The sequence below is a fragment of the Scophthalmus maximus genome, chromosome 9 (genome assembly GCF_022379125.1).
Source record: "Scophthalmus maximus strain ysfricsl-2021 chromosome 9, ASM2237912v1, whole genome shotgun sequence".
NCBI classification, from domain to species: Eukaryota; Metazoa; Chordata; class Actinopteri; order Pleuronectiformes; family Scophthalmidae; genus Scophthalmus; species Scophthalmus maximus.
The window spans coordinates 15357435-15377355 of record NC_061523.1 but is presented as its reverse complement, the minus strand read 5'-3'; the positions used below and the strand labels follow the sequence as shown (position 1 = coordinate 15377355).

Genomic DNA, 19921 nt, shown 5'->3' with positions numbered 1-19921 from the left:
ATCACAATATTTACACGAGTTAGTCTGAACAGTGTTTAATCACAAGGTAATATTTATGTTTTGAACACTTGCTACATTGAAACTCTAAACAACCACTGACTCAACTGTCCCTTATGAGTATCCACTCCAAAACTCTTAGGTTTCTATACTGATACCCATACTAATCCCAAAACAGGTGGAATGGTGCAGAAGAACAAATTCAAAGCATCAAACAGTTATTGAGGCACATTCACAGATTCAATTTCAACATTAAAAGAGAAGGCAGAATTTCTGCATGTGTCACAGAGTACTCGTACTGTATATTCACTCTTCTCCAACAGGAGAAACACAACACAATGAGCAGAGCCCAACATAAAGAGTGGATCCCAAAAGTTGCTCACTCCTCCCTCACCTCCACTTCACAATCCTACCAGGGAACGTCAACGTCAACAATTAAAACCTATTTTCCTCCTTTAATTTTGTGCTGATTGGAAATGTCAAGGAAAAATTAATGAAAAATGTGACTGAAAGAAACCACACCACAGGACACAAGGCACGGTGCTGAGAGTGAATTGCGAGTGAATTTACTGTAGGCCACTGTATCGTTTGTCATTTTAACAAAGCTAGAGCAGAGAAGTTGCAGTGCAGCAAATTTTGTTGCAAGTGTCTTTACAAAAAAAAAGGAGAATAATATTTGGATAATTCGGAACAGCTGCCACTTTTTATATATTATATTCCTTGGTCAGTTGCCTCATTAAGGAATTTTCCTAATTAAAGACTTCACTGCACTGCTGGAGGAGATGAAGAAACAAGACACGTTTACCTGCTTCATCAAATATACTGAATACATCTGCTACTGATGAAGTGGCTTTATGAAAACTGATGCAAGGAGAAGCTCCATTTAAAATTTTATAAGATTTAAAATGACACATCCGGTTTCTGATCTGATACTTTTTGCAGACATTCGCTGCCACATTCTGTGAATAAAACACAAAACAATACAATGTTACAACATCAGTCAACCTTCACTGGCACAGAGTCACACTGGAAAGGCAATTTTTATAAATTAACATTAACTGATTCAACTGAAGTTCAAAATACAACAGCTTTCTCTTGTGTTTTGAGTGGATAAAGCTAACAGTAGGTTTAGGATGTCACAACTCTTTCAAACGTTTTCGTACATCTCCTGACTCATCCGTTCTTACAACAATAAAGTTTGTGATTGTTTTTATACCCAAACAAATGTATAAATAAAAGACCAAGATGTTAAAACTCTGAAATTTTAAAAAGAGTAAGAGTAACACAATCGCTCAGGTATCAGATCGTTTTTTGGGTTCATTGGTGGAGACCATTGACTCTGTGTATGAGTTATTGTATTTCTGTGCTTACGGGGATCCAATTGTCCTCATTAGAATAAACAGCCATGGTATAATAATAAAAATATTAGAGATATTTGAATAAATGTAGCAGGATGGTTTATTGGCTGATGGTTAAGAGGCAGCACAACTAGTGGCAATTGTGCAACTGTCTTTTTAAATAGGGGCTAAACAGAGGAGCAACTTGTTGAGATGACCTTGTATTAATTAGTTTTGGTAATTGGGCCAGTGACAACAGGGCAAAGCGCACTGCACACAGCTCTACAATGAAGCAACGGCACAAAACACTTAGTTAGAGATGTTGTGTAAAAAAAAATTGTATCATTATGAAACTGTGGCTGGACAAATAAAGTATATATAGTAGCCTACATACAACGCGGCGGGGTATGCATCCCTCCGGTGCTTTTCATTTTAGTGTTATAACAATTTTGAGTTTTTAAGTGTTAGATGGAAAAAAATAAGACATTTGAAGAAGCCATCATGAGCTTTGGAACATTGTGATGGACATCTTCACCATTTTCTGACATATTACAGACAAAACAGTCAATTGACTGATTGAGAAAATAACCGCCAATTGCTCGAGTTACTGTTGAGGGTAGAATTAGAGTTGTGACATTAGATCAAAGTTTGGTATATGTGTATAAATATAGAAATATAGCCGTGTGTGTTAGCTCAGAGGTGGTGGTGGTTGTGGTGGCAGGGACGGCTCCATGTCGACCTTGCTACGTTTGGCAGGCAGTGTGTGGTCGTGAGCTTTGCGAATGTGTCGGTACAGGTCGCCTGACTGTGTGTAGCTCCGATAGCAGTAGCGGCACTCGTAAGGGCGCTCGCGTGTGTGCACAATGGCGTGACGCCGTAATGTGTACGTGCAAGAGAACGTCTTCCCACAGACGCTGCATGTGGGGACATCCTCCATAAAGTTCCCCATTGAGTCCTGGAAGTAGGCGGGAGGGTCTGAATGCTGCTGGGCTGTGGACGGAGGAATCAGGGAGGCAGCAAATGAGGAGGTTTCATGGGAGGAAGGACCAGCCCCGGAAGAGGAGGAGGAGGGTGAGAGAGGGAAGGAGTAATCGTTTGAATGGGAGGCCATCTGTAATAGGGCCTGTGGGTGGGAGTGGAGAAATGAAGGACTGTTCAGCTCCTCTTCCTGGACGTCATCTTCAAAATCATTGTCCAGTTCCATCACTGGTTCTCTCTCTCTGAACTCCTCTTTCTCCTCCTCCAGCTCTTCGTCAGATATAACTATGGCCTCCACTTTGACTTTCACACTGTCTTCATCACTGTTGTCTGTCCTCACTCTGCCCCCATCTCGAGTGGTGGGTGAAGCTCCCGTATTCTCTTCAAGTCCCTTATGGGTTTGTGTGTGACAGTTAATGTGAAAGTCGGAGCTTTGGAGTGACAAAGCACTCTGGATTCGGATTTGGGGAGGTGCACGCTGAATTGGCGAGTGTGTCGGATTGGTTTGTAAGTGAGAAATGGGTGCAGGGGCTTGGATTAACATAACCACCTGTTGTCCTCCGTCTGATGAACCTCTGTGGTCAGTCTCTGAGGGTTTCTGTATAGAGTGATTATGGCGGGGTATTCGTGGTAGTTCCTGATGCGAGCTGGGGGAGAAACTGGATTCTGAAAATGCAACGACTGACCGACCACCAGCCAGACTCATTGGAAACAGAGAGGAAGACGACGAGGAAGAGGGCTGCTGGTTGCTGCTGTGGCTGGTGGAAGAGAGAGACAACAACAAATATCAAGAATGACCATCAGTATGCAAAAAAAATAGTGTATATGGAGCAGAATGCACGTAAAGCAAAGAAATCCAAATATCATTTTATATAAATATTGGTTACATTTTTTTTAATGACGGATATGGGGGAAAAAACACTGCTCACAAATCTCATATATAGTGTACAGCGTAAATTGTATTGCAAATGTAATGTTTATATTTTCATATTTCCCTGGTAAAAACAGTCTATGAATTTAAAACAGATCTCTACCTGTAGGTTTCTGTGGTGCTGCAAGGGCTGCAGAGTACGGACCTCTCCCCCTGGCTTCCAGTCCCCAGCCTGGTGTGCCCAGGGGTGGGGACAGAGTGACCAGTGATGCGGCCCTGCTCCAGCTCTCCGCCTGGGGGCAGAAGAGGGGCATCCATACCGGGCTGGGTGGTATCAGCAAGATCCGGACTCAGAGTAGTGTGAATCCGTGCCTCTGATCCATTCCTCCTCTCAGACTTCACACACTCCAACTGTCTCCTCTCCGCCATTATGCACATTGGCAAGAGTGGCACTGCCATGTCAACTGGATTCAGGTGATCTCCTGCCATGGCCACCACAGGCTCAGCTCCACCGTCACCCCCACCTTCTCTTCCCACTTCTATTGACTTCCTCACGCCTGCAGTCTCTTCAGAGCGAGTACTGTCGGCCTCAGCCAGAGGCCCTCGTCTCTGCAGTCGTCTCTTACACACCCTCACCACCTCATTCATGTGCAGAAAGCTTGCAGCCGCCAATATGTCCTCCACTGGCGGGGACTCCTCCAGTTGCAACACACCTTCATAGACAAAGTCCAAGAGCAAGCCAAATGCAGCAGCTGTGACAATGTCGCTGTCGAGCGTGACAGAGCCGTTTTGGCTGCTTCCACCATTGCTCAACGGGGAATCTGAGTAAAACATGTGGAAGAAAGGCGAGCAGGAGGCCAAAACAGCCCGATGAGCCAGGAAACAGGATGACCCCACCAGGACAGTGCAGTCACAGAGGAAGCCCCGCTGACGCTGGGAGCGCAGCGCTGACAGGAGCTGCTGGGAATGCTGGGGGAACTCCATCACCTGAGCAGTGGAGAGGATCCAAATGAAAGAGAGCAGAGACATACAGATGACGAGATTTAAATACATCATGACGTGACAAGACAGCTGTAGAGCTGCCACAGTTAATCGATTACTAAATAAATCGCCAACTATTTTGATTACTATTTTTTTTAAGTCAAAATTCTCTGATTTCAGCTTCTTGAATCTGAATATTTTCTGGTTTCTTTGCTCCTCTGTGACAGTAAATTAACTATCTTTGGTGTGTGGACGAAACAAAACATCATCTTGGAGTTTTGGGAAACACGATCCACTATTTCCACCATTTAATGACATTTTATGGACCAAACAACTAATCGATTATTCGAGAAAATAATCGACAGATTAATTGATTATGTAAATAATTGTTAGTTGCAGCTCTTATGTATACCTTAGTACAGTACTTAAAGTAAAGTTACTCTGACTAGTAGTGAAGAGGTAAAAGTGGGAGAGCCTTGACTGTTTCAAGTCGCCTAGCCCTTGAACATTAGCAATTTTAGTACAGTGTTTGCATTTATAAGATGAATAACATCATCATTCAACAATAATAATAAAAAACTTTTTAATAAACATGTACGAAGCAGGATACTCACAGAAAGTGTGGCCTGTTAGTGTCTGTCTGTACACAGGGCTACTGACAGTTGGGTCTTCGGAGAACTGCCATCCTCAACAGTACGTTTCCATGGTGATCTGCCCGAATTCCTCCGCGCAGTGACACTGTCCAGTGTTCGTCGGGGACCGGTTCATGTCTTCACGCGTGACGCTACACACAGACAACACGGCCAGTGGACAGAAGGTGAATGTTAAATGTATTGTAGAAATATTGTCATGGTGGTCCAATAAGAAAAAACATGCAGCTCCAGGTCAACTAAGCTAGCATTAGTTAGCCAAGTTAGCCTCTGTGTCAAAGCCCAGCAGCAGCAGGAGTTCCGGTTTTATCTGTTAGCATCTATTAGCACGAGACCTAGCCTGACACAGAGAGCACCGGTCCTCGTCTGCTGTGCCCCACACTGTCGTGGATGCGGTGGAAATGTTCCTACCTGCTGCGGCTGCTGCCTGTCTGGTTGTTTTCCTCCGAGACACACACACACTAAAATTGCAGCTCTTTTCCTCTGTGGTGGCAGGTCACCGCCCGCCACAGCTGCACTCCAGCCCGCACACTGCCACCTACAGGCGGGTGGGGGGAACCGACAGGAAGTGGGAGCAGGCTGCATGTCTGTCTGTTGTGACAGCAGTTTGTCGACCACCACAGGTGTGATCTCGTCCAACGTCTCAAACTCGAATCAAACCCAACGCTATGTGTGCCCGGTGCCTTTTCAGCAGCTTTAAATCATGATCTGAACGACGGAGCTGTCTGCATTTAAATGGACGCTGACAGAGGAGGAAGAGGAGGAGGCAGAGGAAGGAGAAGAAACCGTGGTGCAGAGGTGAGAGAATTGCAGCCCCACAGAATGAGCCAGTGCCCCGTTTTTCTTTAATAGTTCAGAAGCTGATTTCTGATCCATGACATGATTGTGACTATGGCTATTGAGGCAGTCTCCATGGATTGCTGGGTGTGGTGAAGTCCAGGATCTATTTTGGAACTGTAGCTATAATTAGAGCTGAGTTTGAGTCTGCCTGTCTGTCTGTCTGTCTGTCTGTCATCCCCGACCAGGACAGAGACGTCCGCCTGTCTAAATCCATGTCATATGCTCTTCGCCACGGAGCCAACCAGATGGGTCTTCTAATGGCTACAGGTGAGCTGATCCCCGCCCTCACTGGTACTGTCACTGTGTCTGACAAGAGGGACTTTTTCATTTTTCCATTCTAATGTGCTAAGCATTTCAGCAGATCATTGACCAATGTTCATCTCAGACGAGGATTATTTTCACCTGTTGCTCTCAGTCTGGTTGAAACAGACATAACAAGAGGAAATGCTTCTCACGGGCCACCTTTAAAATGTAACACTTATAAAACTGCATTACTTTCATATATTAGTCTGCTTCATTTTAGTAAGACCCATGTGCTCACTCAACACAGACGATAAACAGATTCTTTACATTTGAACAGATAAGGTAAGATATTTGTTTGGGTCTGTACTTCAATCACATAATTCAATTGACTGAAACATTCAGATTATGACCCATAGCCAAAGTACCTTATAAGGGTTATTATATGGTATGGTATTGGTGTACTTTTTGGGGGTCAAGCAAAACTTGACATTGTGATGGACATCTTGACATATAGCTTGTTGCTATTATTTGCAGGTTTAGAAATGGCAGAGCTTTTCTTATTACATCATTCATAATGCCAACATTGGAAATATTTGCGATCTCTAAATGTGTTCTTGTGCAGCATGCATAGAGGTGAGTTCAAGATGAAATGGAAATGTGACCACAGCCATAACAGCTGTCCTCCTCACAGATGGGTTCTTGTATGTGGAGGAACTCCTGGCTCACTCGCAGTTTCACTTGTACTCATTGGAAGACATTGAGCGGGTCGTGGCCACAAATGACAAGCAGCGCTTCAAGCTCCGTTCCCACCCAGAAGATGGACGCCTGCAGATTCGAGCCAATCAGGGCCATTCAGTGCAGGTAAGCTGAGCAGTGTATTTTAGATGATGAGCTGTGTTTCTGAAAAGAGACGTGCACACCTGGGAATGGTACTGAAAAGGGGACATTTGGTTTTCTCAGCAAACCTAGGGTGGCAGCGGGTCCTTTAAATGTCTTATAACGTATTTAATCTAGTTTTTTTAAATAGGACTCAACATGGTTTAGGAAAAGTTGCGTCTTAATTTTTCTCCTTGTATTTCTGCAGTCACCCATAAGATTTTAATCCAGTCCTAATTTACTCCTAATTTTGCCTCATTAGTTCAAATTTCATCATAAGATCTTTGCAAACTCATTAAGCAACAAAACGTATCCCAAGTGTTCTTTTTTAAGGTTTAACAAACGTCTCAGTGTTTGAATTTTAATCTGGTCCGGTGTACCCCCATCCTTACTGCTGTATTAATGGTTCCACTGTTGGGGGTCAGGTAAGGGATTTGGAGTTGAGACCGGTCCTGACTGGTTCTCCAGACTGCCCTGCTGAGGCCGTCCATGGCTCCTACCTCGGCAAATGGAACTCCATCCAGCTGCAGGGCCTGAGCCGCATGAAGAGGACACACATCCACCTGGCATCAGGACTCCCAGGGGAGGACGACGTCATCAGTGGTAAACTGTGTGTGTGTGTGTGTGGCACATATACCCCTACACAAGTCAATTTAGAGGAACAGGAAATATATGGCAGCACAAATGCTTGTCTTTCAATCAAAGCGTAATGTGCTGTTTATGATCTTTGACTGTGTGTGTGTGTGTGTGTGTGTGTGTGTGTGTGTGTGTGTGTGTGTGTGTGTGTGTGTGTGTGAGAGAGAGACACACACAAGCATGTCTTTGGAACATCAATGTAAATTGTTCCTACAGAGTTATTTCATTTTCCCACCAGGAATGAGAAAAGACTGTGATCTTGCTGTGTTTATCGATGTACCAAAAGCTCTCGCTGGTAAGCTCAGACACTTTCTGCTTCTCATCACAGTCAAGATGTGTAGTCAACATTCTCTCACGTGTTTTATATTTCTTCCTGATTGTACAGATGGTATTGAGTTCTTCTGGTCAGAGAATGGTGTGTTGCTGAGTGCAGGTGACTCAGAGGGGAAAATTCTTCCAAAATACTTCAGCAGAGCCTTAAGACTGAGACCCACAAGTAAGAAAAACTATCACATTAAATTTCTGATTTGTTTTGAAGGATTTAGGGCCAGTATTTACTTGTTCACTGAGGTAACTATGTCCTGTGTTTCAGGAAGCATCCTGCCACTGCAGTAGCAGCTGCGGATACCGATTTGTCATTGGTCGTAGGAAGGCTGACCTGACAGTGCTAGCGTCCCGTGGTTGGTTGGTGCTTAACCTAATTCCCTTGGTAACACTTGGCTCTTTGGCAGGAGCAGTGAACTGGTTTCGGTTAGTAATAGCATAGTCTATTCAGGGTTCATCCTTAATGAACTAAATTGGAAAACTTGTCATTTTTCAGTTATTGGGACACAAATCGTGGGAAGCATCTTTATTTCGTTTTATTTATTTTTCTTAATATTTATAACCATTCAACCAACTTGTGCTGGCAAATGACACTTTTAAATATAGAGGGTTAGTTTTCTTTTTTGTATTGTTTGTGCTAAAATAAACTATGGCACACAGACTACCTGAGCAGTTGTAAAATATATAACACTGGTTACAAACAGACACAGGCCTTTAAACAGAGAAACATTTGAAGAGACATTGCATGTGTGTTTAGTCATGTGTCTATGGAAAAGCAGAGGATGCAGAAACTGTGGTTTTAGTTAATGGACTGCCTTCACAGTTTCTTGTAAGATAAGGACACACTCGCATCATGTCAGAGGAGAAAATTAATTGATTACAAACAACAGAAGTGACCATATGTCATGACTCTAAGGAGGGACAACAACAAAGAATCAAATGTGAGTTGCTGTATTTAATAAATCTTTGTTTATTTATTATGTTTATGTGGTATACACTGTTTCTCCTTGGCTCCGATGATAATGCGGCTTCAGTTATGTGCCAAATAATTTTAGCAAAAGTCTAAGTGACAATAAGACTCTACCTCTGGATATAATAAGACTTTGCATCCTGAATAATACTGATAACAAATGTGGATACTAAAAGGGTGTGAAAACAAATATTTTTATTTCCAAGAGATTGTGTTTTCCTATTGATGCTGAACTCTGTGGTTTGTTCCACCATCAGTCCATCCTGAAGGAAAGTGGAAGTCAGCATGAGGATCACTTGGCTTGCACTCATGTGAAGTCCATCCTCTGACTGATGTAGCTTACTTGTGAAACAAAGGCTAGATAAGAACTTAAATGGACTAATAAAGGTATTTCTACATTTAAACATGAACAGAATATCTAGTTTTGACCCATTGTTATACTGTTACCATCTTTTGTGATTAATGTGCCGGGATGCCACATGAATAATCCATTCTGAGTTTTAGCCTCAGAGAGCTTCGTGGCCTCCAGTCAGCTTGTGAAAGAGTTCCTCATTAAGCGTGTCACTTTTCTCACGACTGCGCGTTGACATGAAAATGTAGCCTCCAATAAACTCATGAACGATTTTACAGTCAGCAGTCACGCAGCTAAAAGCAATGTTGACATTGCCCTCAAACTCAATGGCCATCTGGAGGGGTCAGAAACACACACACACACACACACACACACACACACACACACACACACACACACACACACACACACAAATTAAGTAAATTGTTTGAAGATAAATGCAGGAATGAAATGTGCTTGCAACCAAAATACAATGTTGGTGTTACATTAGGGGTTCCTTTATACTCTTCCCTATTTGAACTAGAACTACTCCCATTTCAGAAGTTTTACTGCTAATCCTACAACCAGCGTTTAGCAGAGGTAATTCTTTTTGTTCTGTGTAGCTAAAGTCGTGCCTGGTTTGTGTGTGTCCAGAGTCGTAGTTCAGTCACTCACCTGTTTTGACCACTACGTACACTGAAACTTCTCTTGAGCTCATTCACCAACAAACTGCCCTCCCTGACAAAAGCCGTATTACAATGTGAGTCTGACCTGTCGTATGTCCCAGTTGACGTTCCACTGCTTCATGTTGTTGTAGCGCCACGTCTTCACCACATCACCCACCCCCAGGTCGATGCGGATCAGGCGGTTGGGGGCGATGCCCAGTACCTCGTCTTTTCGGCTACCTTTGAACCTATTGGTCAAAAATGTCTGTCAGCTTCCAGTTCCCCCCCCCCCCAAATCTGGCTTTGGATACTATTACTTATCAACACTCATACTTGTGATAGTTCTAATTAAGTGGAATTGAATTAATGCTAACTGGCACTCATTGAATTCTGCAAGGCTTTAAATTAAACTCCAAACTTCACCTGACAACGATGTATGAGAGGCCAAAGTCGGGCAGCGCCTGCCAGATCTGCAGGAAGCGCGTCAACGCATCAGTCAGTGAGAGCTGAGCCACGTTCTGGTATGCGTCCAGGATACGAGGGGTCAGCTGGAGGAACAGGCACAAAATAAAGATCAGATATGTTTGGTGTCTCGAGCCTGAACCGATTAAGTCTATCTATTGGTAATCAAGCCCATTATTACATGTCAAATCTGATGAAAATATGAGAAATTACACTTTTTTTTGTGTGTGTGTGTGTGTGTGTCTGTGTACAAATCCCTCTCCCTCTATGGCAACTGCACCTGTTTGGTTTTGTACTTCTTATGGTAGCGTGGTGATACAAGACTGTGGGTATTGATGCTTTCATCATTGGCAGGTGTGTTGCCATGGGAACTAGGGTTGGTCCTCTGCATTGCCAGGAAGGAGTGGATGCTCTTTATTTCACTCTGGAAACTGCTGTCAGCGAGGCTCTTGCCTTTGGAGGCCAGCCGACATGCGGCCATCCACTGAGCATACTGCTGCTCCTGGAGGGCGAGAGACATGGACACCATGTGGAAGAGAGATAGTGAGACAATGACAGAGGTGGTGGAAATGACAGGATGTCACATGATGATGAGGAGGGACGTGTGTGTGTGTGACCTCACATTTTCACAGCGCAGATAGACCTCGTTCATGCCCTCAGGCGCTGGTATCAGGAGTCTGATGAGGAACTTCTGTGCAGCCATGTTAACGTCTGGAGCCACTTCACATCCTGTGTGCAGGATGAATATCAAAGCAACATGTAATACTATTGTACACGTGACTTTATGGGTCAGACTGATTCAAATATTGTAGGCACACATGTATGTATGTATTGAGGTTTCCTTGTAAGCATTTTGTTATACTGTACTACTGTATGTGGTAATGTCTTAGCAGCACAGATCTGAATAAACTAGTTGCTAAACTATGACTACTAATTCGTACATATTCAAGGGGCTTTTTGATAACTGAGTACATTGATGACTTGACTTAGCATGATAGTGAAAATAATGATAAAATATTCTATACCTCTGAGGTTTATCTGTTGAATGGGTTCTCCAATGCTCTCCTCTTTGCTCTTGTAATAAGAGATGGATGTATCCTGGAACTTGAACCAGTACTGCTTGTATCCCTTCAGTGTCAACTTCTTTGGCCTGAAACATATAGTCACATGCTTCAGTTTCACCACAAAACTTAGATCCCTTTTTTCCCACTCCTAAGATGTTGAAAAGTCAAGTTTATGTTCTTGTTTTTCAGGAAATGAATCTCACCTGAAAATCTTCAGATAGTCGTTGAGTTCTGGTGCAGTCATGCATTCCTGGAGGAAAGACAAATTAATTCCCCCTTTCACCATTCTGTTTCAATGAACAGCAACACTAAGTCATTATTGGGATTAATTGTTCCTTTTTTCTATACAAAAGCTCTATTTTAACTTATATTTCAAACAAACGTATTGTGAGGTCTAGTTTAGGTAAGATAGTGATTCCAATATGTCTGACCAGCATCTCGGATGCGGAGCTGCTCTCTCCATCCATCTTGACCTCCAGGGACTGCAGGGCTGACTCCAGGTCATCCATGGCTGCACTGGAGCTCAGCAGCTTGGGCTCTGACTGAGACACCTTACTGATGTGGTACTACATGATTTTTAATATTAGAGAGGAGAGTGACAAGTGTAGAAACATGAACAAGATGTCAAATTAGAAAATAACCCAGGTAAGGTAATCCTCCACCTCCTTTAGTGTCCATTTTAACACAGTGTTTTCATAACTGTTAATACACCCATTTCCCCTTTAGCAGCAGCAGTGGGGTTTTTTACCTGCAGAGCTCCAAACAGCATCATCTCCTCCTCGGTGCAGTCGATGTCCTCCAGAAGGATGGACCAGCGAGCCTGTTCATAAAGCTGCGTCAGACGCACAACATCGTACTGCAGGGCCAGAGAGGAGAGGAGTGACAAGATGGAGGTTAAAGAAGGCACGTACTTTAACTGTACTGTAAACATACTGTAGTCAACATGTACACAAACACACACACACACACACCTTGGGTTCTATGTCATAGAAGGCAAAGTATTTGAAGCGAAGCCAGAGTCGGTCATTTTCTCGGATGCCCTGCTGAATAAGACAACGAGATGAGTCCAACCACCTGAGAAAAAAAGTATATGTAAGTTTATACGTAAAAAAAATATATTATATTATTATTATTATATATTTTTTCATGACAATGTATATTTTCTTGATGTTCCAACATAAAATCCCTCAGAGATTAAATTTGAATAACGTGAGGAAAAAACAACACAAACACGTGATGTGCATGTTCAGTTACTTAAACAAATGGAAGTATAGATACATTTTTTATTTTACTTATTTGTATTAATTAACTTATTGAGTTAATCAACATTTGTTTGATTTAAGTTTCATATGGTTTATGCAATGTTTTTTACACTCACTAAAAGCCATTTTAAAGACCTTAAACCTATGAATGCTTTTGATAAGTGGTTACAACAGGAACTTTTTTGACAAGCAACAAGAAAGTTGATCACAATAAAGACTGATCCAGGGTCTTTCTTGTTGTGAGCTAATGGAACTGCGGTCTGTGAGTTACAGCATTGGAAGTTCACATGATGCACATTATGCAACTGTATTTGAATAGAAGGGGAATGTGTTTCATTCAAAATTTTACAGTTACAGTAGGAAAAGCAACTGCTTCGGTCTAAGGGTCCTTGTATTGTGCACGCTGGCTCACTGTCCTGTAAAATTCACTGTGGCATACTGGTGTCTGAATCTGGAAAGGAGGGTCAGATTAAATCACAATAGGGGGCAGATTTATAAAGATTATTTTTCATTATAGAGCAAACCATTAGCGTTACCCCTGACCATGGGTTTATGTAATTTTTCACAGAGTTGCTACTGTATTGTAAGACTCTGTGGCGCAACGGTAGCGCGTCTGACTCCAGATCAGAAGGTTGCGTGTTCAAATCACGTCAGGGTCAAACATTTGGCTTTATCAAGAGCATTAATATCACAAAGCCCAATCATAAGTGTACGGAGAAATTTAATGCAACAACGCCATAAGTTCATTAAAAAGCCATCTGTCTTAATGATATTTTCCACCCTTTCTCAATCATTATTGAATGGTAGAGTTAGAGTAAATATCTTTATTTTATTTTCAAACCCAAGTTTAAAGAGGTGTAATACTGAAATTTAAAAATAAATTGTGTTCTCAAGGGCTGCAGCAAACAGTAAAATAGAGGTGACACCATGTATGGGCTCAATACTCTTGATATATAGCCGTCATGTTCCAAAATTAGTATTAGTCTTAACAGCCACAGCTTCTCGCCGTCCTACACTTACAGCTGGTTAGTTTTAGCATGCATGTACCGGTTTATATAATGTACAGGCATACCGGCCATTGATGTGGGCCTTGTCCACCACACTGGCTGGGCGGTACTGCTTGGCGACGACCTCCGGTGCAGGCGGAGGCTGAGTAACTGACAGCATCTTGTAGATGGCCTCCATCTTAGGTGAGTCAGCAAAGTGAGCTGGCATGCCGTTGTACAGACAGGGCCGGGACACTGCGAAGGAAGATTTCAGGGGAGAAAAAATCTAACGTCTCAAATAAATGTCTCAGTTTATGATGTAAAAACCCACAGTAGCTGTGAAAACAGTCATGAAAACGTCTGTCAGAGTTGTTTCAGGCTCAGTGATTAAACTTCTCCAGTGTGCTTCATGTCTAATTGAAACATTTATAGGTTAAAGTTTTAAATTTCAAGCTTTTCTACACCACTCCTCGTATGTGTGCATGTCGGGCCTGGAGAGTGAATGGAGTGTGATTAGTGTACCCGAGGAGCGGGGCACCTCGGTCAGATCGTAGATCTCCTCTGCAGAGTCTTTGTCTTTCTTCTTCTTTTTCTCCTCTAAAGGGCGAAGCAGGGAGAGCTCCTCGGGGTGACGGATGTCTGCAGAGGTAACAGAGAAGAAAACGGATATAAATGAAAGTAGCTTTATTAAGCAATTTATTCAGCTGTAATGTAATGGTGGCATGTCCACATCAGATGCTTGTGTGTACTGTTGAATCTCAGAATCGTTCTGCTGCTCAGATTATTCTCATTTGACACTTGTGTTTACAAAGCACACATTTGATTTCATACGATCAAAGATCAATTTGGTTCTAAATTCTGAGTGAGTCTAAAATATGTATTTCTAGGGAATCTGAGAAAAAATAAATTTAGTCTGTTGGTTTTAAAGCCTGACATGCAGCTTTAAATTCACTTCACTGTAATATGTGGTGCAATGGGAGTGTGTCAGATCACAAAGTTGCATAACATGTTGTTACATATTATGTATTTGTATTCTGTTTGGTCAGCCTACTCAGTGCATTAATGTCCTGGAGTAATACGAGTTTTAATACTCACACCGTGCAGTTGATGGCTAACTAGAATGGGTTACTTTACTTTATTTTCAGATACACTCCCCCTGATATAGGCTTTTAAAGGTGCTTTATTTAAACCTTTTAAGATAACTTTTCAATGTAAAGGTAACTACTTTAACCTCTAAAACTGGATTATGAGTTGATTTCTTGACCAATTAGCAGCAGCGGGAAGGTTCTGTGGTGCAACGGTAGCGAGTCTGACTCCAGATCAGAATGTTGCGTGTTCAAATCACATCAAGGTCGAACATATCGTGCTATGTGAAGAGTGGATTGAATCTTACATGCTCTATGGTGAAACAGAGTAATGTATTACCAATTAACAAGAGTTTTATTTCTGTCTGCTCCTCCTCTTCGTGTTTGAAGTACCTGTTGCATGGTAAATTTTGATGCAAATCGTCGCTTTCTTAATCTGTACCTCTGCTCCCTCTAAGCTGGTTTTCTACTAACAGATTTCTTTATTTCCCCTCAGCCTTCTGCTTTTCAAAAGCTTTCCAGTATGTTGTCAACTCCCGGGGATGTCTGCTGAGCAATTGAGAGGAAGTGCCAAAATTAGACTAAATGAAAGCACCAAGCAGATGGCGAAGGTCTTGTTTTCTGGAAATGTGCGTGTCGTTACATCCAATTAGACTGCAACTGTTTAATAAGACACTTTTACACATCATGAATCATTAGATTGTGAACAGTTATCAGTTATTATCAACAGTGTGAGTACCTGGAATCAGCAAGAAAACTGAGAAAAAAGGAACTGAAGGAATAGTTACATGACAAAAAAAGAAAGAAAGAAAGAAAGAACGTACTGAGCATTCTGCAGATGCCCATCAGTGTCTGAAAGACGGGGCTGGAGAAGCAGGCGTGGAGCCTCAGGGTGATGCCGTTGGGCAGACCCAGCTTCAGGGGCTTGTGCTGGGGCATGTAGAGCAGCCGTGCATCGGCATGAATGCCATATTTCTCCAGAGTCCAGGATGTCCGCAGTAGCCACCGCTGCTTCTGCTCCCACCATATTGCGTGGTCCGACCAATCCCTCTTAATCTCTGCAGAGGACAGACACAAAACTGATGCAATTAAAAACCGAGGCAGAGTTTAAATTCATTTGATTAAGCATCGATGTGTGAAACCTGGATTTGACTTATTCAATTACAGAACAGACACAAAGACACAACTGATCTCTTTCAAAGTCCACATATCTCAAAAGTGGCTTTCTGAATCACAAACACAAATTATTCTGTAATATTGAAGTGAGAACCAGAAGACAATTATCAATTTGCTCTTTCACCAGTGGCATGATAGGATCACATTTGACTACAGCTCATGAGGCCGTGTTCAAATCAGGTTAGGCGTCAATATATCTCCAATTTTATGAGTAGTTTTCTTTTGTTTAAGTGTCAAAAATCTGTTAGTTTCTGTGTAGTTACTGAATCATACTGTTGATACATACACTCACTCCTCACTTTAGGTACAATGAACTCCAGAACAACATTATTATAAATGCTCAGTTTTTGTTGACGTATTCAGAAAGGAGATGAGGACATAGTGGGAGTGGTTGCGCTAGATTGCATTATATTTAAAAAAATTGTCATCAAAAACTGAAAATGTATAAGCTTCACAAAAGTATAATTCATGGTTGAGTTGTATTGGATTGCATTAGACTGTACAGATGTACCTAATAAAGTATCCACTGAGTGTATGATGTAGGTTCTGCATTGACAACAACATCGTTTCTTTTCCGTTAAAACGAGTCAGCAATGTGCTTATTTTTTCCACTAACCTAATTTGAAATGTAGAGGATCAGAACATTAAATTAGAGTTAAAAATTACGGTTAAGCTATCTTACCTGGAGTTAGACCCAGAGTCCTCTAATGAGAGTCGCGACAACTCCGTTCACTCCAATGGACCATTTTTTTCCCAGCAATGGCGGATTATGGAGCCTCTCAATAGTTCCCGGAAGTGACCAGCAGCGCATTAGAGTAGCAGAGGAATGGATCAATGGACCGTCTGTGTTGCATTCATGGGTAATAGATTATACGGCAAGACGTTTAAATAATCAGATTGTATATTATCAGCACATATGTTTCAAATCAACATGCGCATTAAAGCATATTAGTGGATTATGATTTATGATTATTTTTTATTTATTTATGATTTAAAAAAAACGTATCGACTAACTACATAGTAGTAACTACATAGGCATTTCGGTCTGTTATTTTGTAAATCGGTACATTCATTGACTACTAATTACCAAAAATCGCGTTTCCGTGGCTTTGAATAATGGATTCGAATTGCGTGCCAAGAACTTCCGGGAACTATCTGAAGTCTGTATGTTGGACTTCCGTTGTCGCGACTCTCATTAGATTGCTCTGGTTAGAGCTAACGGAGGATTCATATCATCAGCAACACCTGTGTTTATCAAATATTCCGTTTCATAATGGCTGATGTGAGAAATGTTGTAAAGCATTTTTATTATCATAAACTGCACTTGAAACGTCAGACTCTGTGGCGCAACGGTAGCGCGTCTGACTCCAGATCAGAAGGTTGCGTGTTCAAATCACGTCAGGGTCAAACTTTGGCATTAGTTGTTTTTTTATGTATGGTGCATGAGATCTTTTGGAAATTTACGTTCAAGACATCGAAAATGGCTTCTGAATTATTGAATAGCTGGATTAGTCAAGTATCAATTATATTGATGATTAGAAAATTTTGTCTTTTTAGGGGTGAGTTAGATAAATAATAACATATAAATGTCTCTAAAAAAAACTATAGAAACTATAGTTTTCAGCAGCCATTTCCCATTAACCACAAAAGTCGGTTGGTAACAACAATGATTAAAGGATAATCATTATCATTGTTATTATTATTACCATAATTATTATTATTTTGTTTGCTAATTAAACATCTGTCCATTTGTATTTTCATAATATGTAAAAATACAAGACTTTAATATACAGTAGAGGGAACGGGATGAATATAGGTTAGGTATGATTTAATGCCTGTTGGATGTGTCCTGGAATGATTAATTTTTTAAATCATCACATCTCATGGATCACGTTTCATGGGCTGCTTCAGCATGTATTTAATTACCATATTAAAGTGTTACCTGTACAATATATGTGAATTATTGTGTGTCCATGGAAATGTTACAACAATTTGTGTGTGCACTGTGACTTAGAGAGAGAGACTGAGACAACCAGAGGCAGACAGACGGCGACCTACGTGTCTTTTCCACCAGCCTGAGGATGACCCCTCCGACGTGCAGGTCAGAGGTCACGCTGAGGGTGACAGGTGGGGCGTCAGGGCCCAGGTCCTCCACTGTGACTGACAGATCCCACCCTGCCATTCTGGGAGAGCGAGAGGACGAAAGAGAGAGGGATCGAGGGGCGAAGGAGACAGGTCTGACAGAGTGGAGCAGACAGACACCAGGGAAGGAGAAGAGGGCAGGAGAAACACACATGGAGAGAAAGACATGATAGATCTATATTGTCAAACTGATAATAAGTGGTTTAAAATGCTGGTCGTTAAATTACTGTTAGATGATCTGTTATGTTTAATAAATGTAGTTGATCTTGTGGAAATATGTGCAACTCAGACAAAGACAAAGAAGACGGATATTTAATCACTTTAACTTGTTTGGTTTGATTAAACAGCCAACAACCATTTCTTCAGGTCTCATATGAAAATTTGTCAGACTGTTTTAGTCATTTTACAATCATATACTGTATATGTTAGTTTTAAATAATGATGCCCTTTGACGTGTGAATAGATTGTTGACATACTTGAAACTGTAAAACAAAACCATCACATTACATGCTGAAAATACAACATAAAGGGTAGTTTTAATAATTCATTTTCAAGAAGGTTAAAACTGCTGTGAAAAGGTGAATTACATGTCATGTAACAAAAAAATTTGTTTTTGCAGGATTCAATATCACATGATACTGACTGAATAACTGACACACACACACGCATGCACGCATGTACGCGCAATTACACACACACACACACACACACACACACACACACACACACACACACACTGGATGGATAACCTTATTCTGACATGTCCAGTTTAAAGAGCACTTCCTTTTTCTGCCTTGAACTATCACCATGGACACACACTTCCGCTTTCTGACCCACCCGAGGCGTGATGTTCATGCAGAGCCGAAACAGTCACTTGATGCACTTGTGTTGACGTATAAGCTCAACTTAGAGATATTATGTTTAAGAATTCAAATATGTGATAATGACCCTTGTAACTGTATTTTCCAAGACTAGTTTCATAAACAATTCCATGGCAAAAGAAAAGAGGCCATGCCTGCACCACTCCTCACCTCTTTCGGAGGCCTAAACTCTCTCTATCTTTATCTCATTAGGTTCTGATATGTGATCAGTTAACCACACACATTATATTATATCCAGTGATGTGACCTTATGAATGACCTTGGATATTTTCAGTACATGAGCCTTCCACATACACAAGCCTACACAACTTTCTCTCTGTCCTTATGCTTTCTCTCTTTCTCTCATGCTGTAAAACTCACCAGTACACATTCACACACAGTGTTTGAAAAACAATACCTTCAGTCTCCTCTGTTGAAAGTGTTGAAAAATGGAAACTGGGGGATCCCCGGGCCTCTGTCAGGTCTCGGAAGAAATTTCCCTCGTTTTCTGTAAAAATTTTGTGTAGGAGTTTTCGCCACTCTTTCTCTCTCTGGGGTTAGGCAGGTTGTGGTCTGTGCAGCTTCGTCTGTGTTGCTTTTGTCAGTTCTGTCAAGAAAGGCTTGTTCCTTTTTTTTTTTTGACAGTTTCCGCCAGGCGGAAATGTGAAATGGGCTAATTTTTGACTGACAGACAGAGTGGGTTACGCATATCAGGCACTGTACATGTGCGTATGCGTACAGAATATGAGGAAGAGATGTAAAATGACAAACAACAGCCGTTATCACTTTTGTCCATTTGTCTGGTTTCTTCTAAACAGCAGGCACACATACGACCCATGGTAGATTGGTGATCATATTTGATTGGTGAGTCTGTTTGGTTAGTTTGGATGTTTTTCACCTTTTCCATGGTAGCTGCTGGTTTTGTTGAAGTATACATTGCAAAGAAGAGTAAAGACTGATAAAGTAAAGGCTTATAAAATTGAGCAAATACTTTGATAATTGCATCTTAAACTGGAAGAAGTTTTGATGCATTTCTCGAAAAACCTGAATATAATTTTGTCTAAATAAAACAAAAATACATAAGTGACCTCTTGCAAATTCTCTGTGAAGCATATTCAGACAATTATGATTGAAATGCCCGATTAGAGTAGATTGTTTGGGGGAAATAACTCTACATTTACACCT

General features: G+C 41.5%; 3 protein-coding genes and 2 non-coding genes across 6 annotated transcripts; 3 read left to right on the top strand and 2 right to left on the bottom strand.

Moving 5' to 3' along the window:
• Window positions 1–19: 19 nt before the first annotated feature.
• Window positions 20–4914, bottom strand: zbtb3 (zinc finger and BTB domain containing 3). Its single transcript, XM_035650422.2, has 3 exons — window positions 4779–4914; window positions 3347–4170; window positions 20–3070 (listed from the first exon to the last, which is right to left on the bottom strand). Exons 2-3 carry the CDS (start codon window positions 4165–4167, stop codon window positions 2023–2025), a joined length of 1869 nt encoding a protein of 622 aa, XP_035506315.1. The 5' UTR covers window positions 4168–4170; window positions 4779–4914; the 3' UTR covers window positions 20–2022.
• trpt1 (tRNA phosphotransferase 1) lies at window positions 4859–8719 on the top strand. Its single transcript, XM_035650427.2, has 8 exons — window positions 4859–4981; window positions 5506–5612; window positions 5840–5921; window positions 6589–6758; window positions 7199–7376; window positions 7648–7704; window positions 7795–7905; window positions 8002–8719. Exons 2-8 carry the CDS (start codon window positions 5550–5552, stop codon window positions 8022–8024), a joined length of 684 nt encoding a protein of 227 aa, XP_035506320.1. The 5' UTR covers window positions 4859–4981; window positions 5506–5549; the 3' UTR covers window positions 8025–8719.
• Window positions 8684–19343, bottom strand: fermt3b (FERM domain containing kindlin 3b). Of its 2 annotated transcripts, XM_035650419.2 has the most exons (15): window positions 19155–19343; window positions 17793–17971; window positions 15383–15616; window positions 13996–14112; window positions 13560–13728; window positions 12197–12299; window positions 11974–12081; window positions 11657–11791; window positions 11429–11475; window positions 11187–11311; window positions 10784–10890; window positions 10442–10663; window positions 10123–10247; window positions 9806–9947; window positions 8684–9389 (listed from the first exon to the last, which is right to left on the bottom strand). In XM_035650419.2, exons 2-15 carry the CDS (start codon window positions 17914–17916, stop codon window positions 9210–9212), a joined length of 1938 nt encoding a protein of 645 aa, XP_035506312.1. In that variant the 5' UTR covers window positions 17917–17971; window positions 19155–19343; the 3' UTR covers window positions 8684–9209. The 2 variants fall into 2 exon arrangements, with proteins under 2 accessions (XP_035506312.1, XP_035506313.1); XM_035650420.2 differs by lacking the exons at window positions 17793–17971; window positions 19155–19343 and adding an exon at window positions 16417–16554.
• trnaw-cca lies at window positions 13075–13146 on the top strand. The gene has a single exon. It is a non-coding gene; the product is annotated as a tRNA-Trp (tRNA).
• trnaw-cca lies at window positions 17070–17141 on the top strand. The gene has a single exon. It is a non-coding gene; the product is annotated as a tRNA-Trp (tRNA).
• Window positions 19344–19921: the final 578 nt, after the last annotated feature.

Coding starts and splice junctions, on each gene's coding strand:
- zbtb3 (XM_035650422.2), bottom strand. CDS start 4,167: ATGGAGTTCCCCCAGCATTCCCAGCAGCTCCTGTCAGCGCTGCGCTCC. Junction 3,071..3,346: donor AGCACCACAGAAACCTACAG/GTAGAGATCTGT, acceptor CTCTTCCACCAG/CCACAGCAGCAACCAGCAGC.
- trpt1 (XM_035650427.2), top strand. CDS start 5,550: ATGGACGCTGACAGAGGAGGAAGAGGAGGAGGCAGAGGAAGGAGAAGA. Junction 6,759..7,198: donor ATCAGGGCCATTCAGTGCAG/GTAAGCTGAGCA, acceptor GTTGGGGGTCAG/GTAAGGGATTTGGAGTTGAG. Junction 7,705..7,794: donor TGTACCAAAAGCTCTCGCTG/GTAAGCTCAGAC, acceptor CTGATTGTACAG/ATGGTATTGAGTTCTTCTGG.
- fermt3b (XM_035650419.2), bottom strand. CDS start 17,916: ATGGCAGGGTGGGATCTGTCAGTCACAGTGGAGGACCTGGGCCCTGAC. Junction 10,664..10,783: donor TCTATCTGCGCTGTGAAAAT/GTGAGGTCACAC, acceptor CTCGCCCTCCAG/GAGCAGCAGTATGCTCAGTG. Junction 9,390..9,805: donor TCAACTGGGACATACGACAG/GTCAGACTCACA, acceptor TGACCCCTCCAG/ATGGCCATTGAGTTTGAGGG.